Raw genomic sequence first — 4,121 nt, forward strand, 5'->3', positions numbered from 1 at the left:
ATGATAAAGTTCAGGTACCATTGGTGTAATTACCTAAATTAACATATTAGATAATACCACCAACTAGATGCCAACTAACTAAAATGGACTATATGTCAACTAACACGTATGATTTTATTCAAATTAACCCGAAAATCAAGTACAAGGACGTATTTTGGCCAAGTTTATGTATAAAAACTCGTTAAAAATTAACACGCTAGAGAATACCACTAAAACTATGGGTTAGGCTATACTTACTTTGTTTTTAACAAAGTAAGCATTACTTTGTTTTTTCCACCATTGGATGGTGATGAACTTTGACAAAGTAAGCTCATCCAATGGTAGAAAAAACAAAGCAAAGCTTACTTTGTCAAAAACAAAATAAACATAGAAGGCACCCACTAACTATATGTCAACTAACTAATACGTTAGAGGAAGAAGGAAGCTTGTCTTCCTTCTTCCTCCTCCCATTTATATTTTAGTTTTCGTTTTTAACCTTAGATTTACGTTTTGTTGTTAGTTTGAAGTCTATTTACCTTCTTGAACTTCTTTTTCCGTCAGATCTACTCATGTGAGCTATATTTCTACTTTTATTCTTTTTTCGGTCTTAGCAAGAGCGGAAAAGGTTTATCTTGTCCGTAGATCTATAGATCTGCGTGGATGTACAAACAGAAAGGACTCAGATCCGAACGTCCGGAAGAGCCTAAAGGATGGAGTATGGATTACAACGGTTTTTCAACGGGATTCGACCTACGAGAAGGATATGACTTCTATGTTTGTTGTATTTGTATCTTTTCTAGTTTTTAATGCTCTTTGTAGTCTTTTATTGCTCTTCGTAGTCTATGTATTGCTCTTCGTAGTCTTTTCTTCCCTTTGTGGGTTTTTTACCTGTATGGGATGAAGGTTTTATTCCTCTTTCTTTCGTGATGTATTTGTATTATTAAATTAATGAAATGATACGTGGCATTTTATCAAAAAAAAAAAAAACTAATACGTTAGATGTATCTTATTTTTATGACTTGATATATATGTTCCCTCTATAATACTTGCTCCTAATATTTGGTATCATGCTTGTCTAATTATATTCAATAAGCTTTATTCTTATACAAATATGAGGTCATTGAATAGAATTAGATAAAAATAGAGTTTTTTTGAAATTTTTGAAAACTCCCAGAAATAGCTAAAGTTTTCAGGCAAAGTTTTCGGGCAAATCAAAAAGTATTAGGCCTATTTTTATAGTAGATGACAAAACTTTTGAGGGAAATCAAATGTATTAGGCCTATTTTTATAGCTACGTGACAAAACACATAGCAGGCATTTGGAACATGAATCTAGATTCTTAAACCGAACTAAATAACTAAATAGCCGAATAAAAAAAATCAAAATTTGATTAAACCGTTAACTTTTTCTTTAGAAACAAACTAAATTGTAACGTTCACTTAATTATATGCAATTCTGAAGATTTTCAAATTCCTAATATTACTAAGTAAATACATTAGAGATTCTAAAACCGAACCAAATACCTAAAAAAAAATTCCAGAAACAATTTCTAAAACTAGACCAAATTGTACTGTTGACTTTAGTAGATACAATTCTAGAGATTTTTAAATATACTCCAAACTCAATACTATGGGATCTAAATAAACTGATCCAACATTCAAATCTTCATATAGAATGACTGCAGATCAAATAAACCCAGCCACACCTATGTCAAAGTTTCTTTAGCTCAATAAGACTGAATACTGAATACATCAAAGGATCCCAAAACTTGACCGGAAAAATCGATTCACCCGAAACTATGGAGATATCTCATTAGCCCCAAAAAATCTAAACAAACTGATCCAACATTCAAATCTTCATATAGGATGACTGCAGATCCAACAAACTCAGCCACACCTATGTCAAAGTATCTGTTGCTCAATAAGACTGTACATCAAAGGACCCCAAAACTTGACCCGAAAACTAATTCACCCGCTAAACTATAGATATATCTCATTAGCCCCTAAATTTACTTAAAAGTAACATGATCGACCCCCTATTGCTACATGGAAACGTATCAGTTTAATCAAATTCAAGAAGCTGATACATCAATTTAAACAAATTCAAAAACATCAGTAGATTTTTTGTGCAAAATTCAAAGGACGGTGATATATTCAACGAGCTCAATAATGTTAACTTCTTAGAGCAAACAATTACAACTTCAGCAAGAACTGGAAAACAAAACTAGGCCAAATGATTACTACTAGGCTCTGCTGAAAATTTCAAAAATTAGATTGCTCCAAACATTATAGATTGATAATAAGAAATCCTAAAATTTACATTCATTTAAGCATTCATTTGAAAGGAACAGCCTACTCTTCGTCAGTAGAGTCTTCTAATTCTTTGTCAGCAGCGTCTTTCACTTCTTCTGCTTCATTGTCAGCATCAGCACCAGCATCATCTTTCCCGGAACCTCCTTCATCCTAAACAATCATAAAGAAAAACACCATTAAATCACAATTCAGGAAACCAATCTAACAAATTGGAAACCTCAACGATTATTGTGTAAACAGAATCTCACATCTTCGTTTTCAGCATTGTTTGTTTCCAAACCTTTGTTATACTCAGCCTTAAGCTCAGCAGCTTTATCATGGTATTGCTTCTTCTCCTGAAAAAGACAGAAGGGTCCAATCAGAATACTTGGTATCATTGAGTAGCTTCAAAGCTATGTTGCACGGAAACTAAGCAAACTATTCTTCTGAAGTGTTCCCACATTTCGTGCCCATTTCCATTTCTTTTCCATTTCCATTTAACTAATTTTTTTAGAAATAAAGCTTCCTGGTGTCCATTTCCATGCAACATAGCTTCAAAGTCAAAAGTTAGTAACAACAAGGATAAACTGAACTCACGTCATCAGACATAGATTTCCACTTTTCGCCTGCTTCCTTTGCAACCTAAACCCAATTCAAAACATTGTATTGAAATCAAGCCAGAGACAGTGAAATAGACTCATGAAGGAAGAACATAACAATGCTATTAATAGACTCAAATTCTAGCATTTCTTTACCCTTTTCACATCCTTAGAGCCTGGATTAGCTTCCTTGAAGGTTTTCCTAAAGTCATCCCTAATTAATTACAAGAAAATGCTAAATTCAAAGCAAAATAAAACAAATAAGTACACATAGTATGTATGAAACAAAGGATTTAACAAAAAATTACATGAAGATAAAGAATGCAGTAGGAGGTCGCTTGGGCTTGCTTGGGTCCTTTTTAGCTCTCTTTGACTTTGGTGCTGTTGAGGTTGGCTTTTTCCTGTACAAAATTACAAATCCATGAGAGAGAAAACAACAGCTCAGATTACTAAAAACTCGAAACCCTAACTCTCAACAGGATCACATTACTAAAAACTCGAAACCCTAACTCTCGTTACGGAAGGAAAATCTGAAAATTACGAGAAGAAAACAGCAATACACACCTTTCAGCCGATTTCTTCTTAACCTCAGTCGCCGTTTCCACCACTTGAGCCTCTAAACAAAGAAAAAATGATTGAATTCAGTCAAATAGGCACTATATATGTTAGAAACATCATCTAATTTTTGTTCCTAACTACTAAAACAGGAAAGTGAAAGAACTCACCCAAGTTCATCTTGATTCTAGCATCAAGGCTACAGCTATGCATGTTAATGAGAGCAACGGGGACATTCTTTTTACACTCTTCACTGATTTTCAAAATTCAAACTCGTTAGATAAATTAGAGAAACTCAACCACGGAAATGACATGATTAATCGAGATCTATCGCATACACGGTGAATTACAGAAAGATCTGAAACCCTATGCATGCAAATATCAAGAAAAAAGCAAATCGAAAGGGGGAAAAGTACCATCGAGCAAAAGCACTGCCATCTTTGGAACGAACCAAGATTTTAGTAGTGGTAGTCGGAGTTTCAGCAGGAGCGGTGGCCTCAGATTCAGCCTCAACTCTTTTCCGAGCCATTTGAAGCGTCTGGTAATTGAGAGGAAAGAGAGAAGAGAGTGGTGAAGAAGATAATGGAGGTATGGATTGAGAGAATTTAGGAAATGGTATAAAAAGAAGGAATTAAAGAGGGAAAAATTGGTAGTGGAATTTCGTTGATTTTGGCGCCACCGAAACTTGAAAGCCCGC

The 4,121-nt window shown here is 34.3% G+C and overlaps 1 protein-coding gene across 3 annotated transcripts; it reads right to left on the bottom strand.

The window, feature by feature from the left end:
* Positions 1-2,129: 2,129 nt before the first annotated feature.
* On the bottom strand, positions 2,130-4,121 carry LOC136223144 (high mobility group B protein 7-like). 3 transcript variants are annotated; one of them, XM_066010998.1, is made up of 8 exons: positions 3,841-4,121; positions 3,595-3,677; positions 3,434-3,485; positions 3,178-3,270; positions 3,026-3,071; positions 2,868-2,912; positions 2,540-2,626; positions 2,130-2,441 (listed from the first exon to the last, which is right to left on the bottom strand). In XM_066010998.1, exons 1-8 carry the CDS (start codon positions 3,951-3,953, stop codon positions 2,331-2,333), a joined length of 630 nt encoding a protein of 209 aa, XP_065867070.1. In that variant the 5' UTR covers positions 3,954-4,121; the 3' UTR covers positions 2,130-2,330. The 3 variants fall into 3 exon arrangements, with proteins under 3 accessions (XP_065867070.1, XP_065867069.1, XP_065867071.1); XM_066010997.1 differs by having other exon boundaries at positions 3,026-3,083; positions 3,841-4,120; XM_066010999.1 differs by lacking the exon at positions 3,026-3,071.

Source organism: Euphorbia lathyris, chromosome 3 (genome assembly GCF_963576675.1).
Source record: "Euphorbia lathyris chromosome 3, ddEupLath1.1, whole genome shotgun sequence".
Taxonomy (NCBI): domain Eukaryota; kingdom Viridiplantae; phylum Streptophyta; class Magnoliopsida; order Malpighiales; family Euphorbiaceae; genus Euphorbia; species Euphorbia lathyris.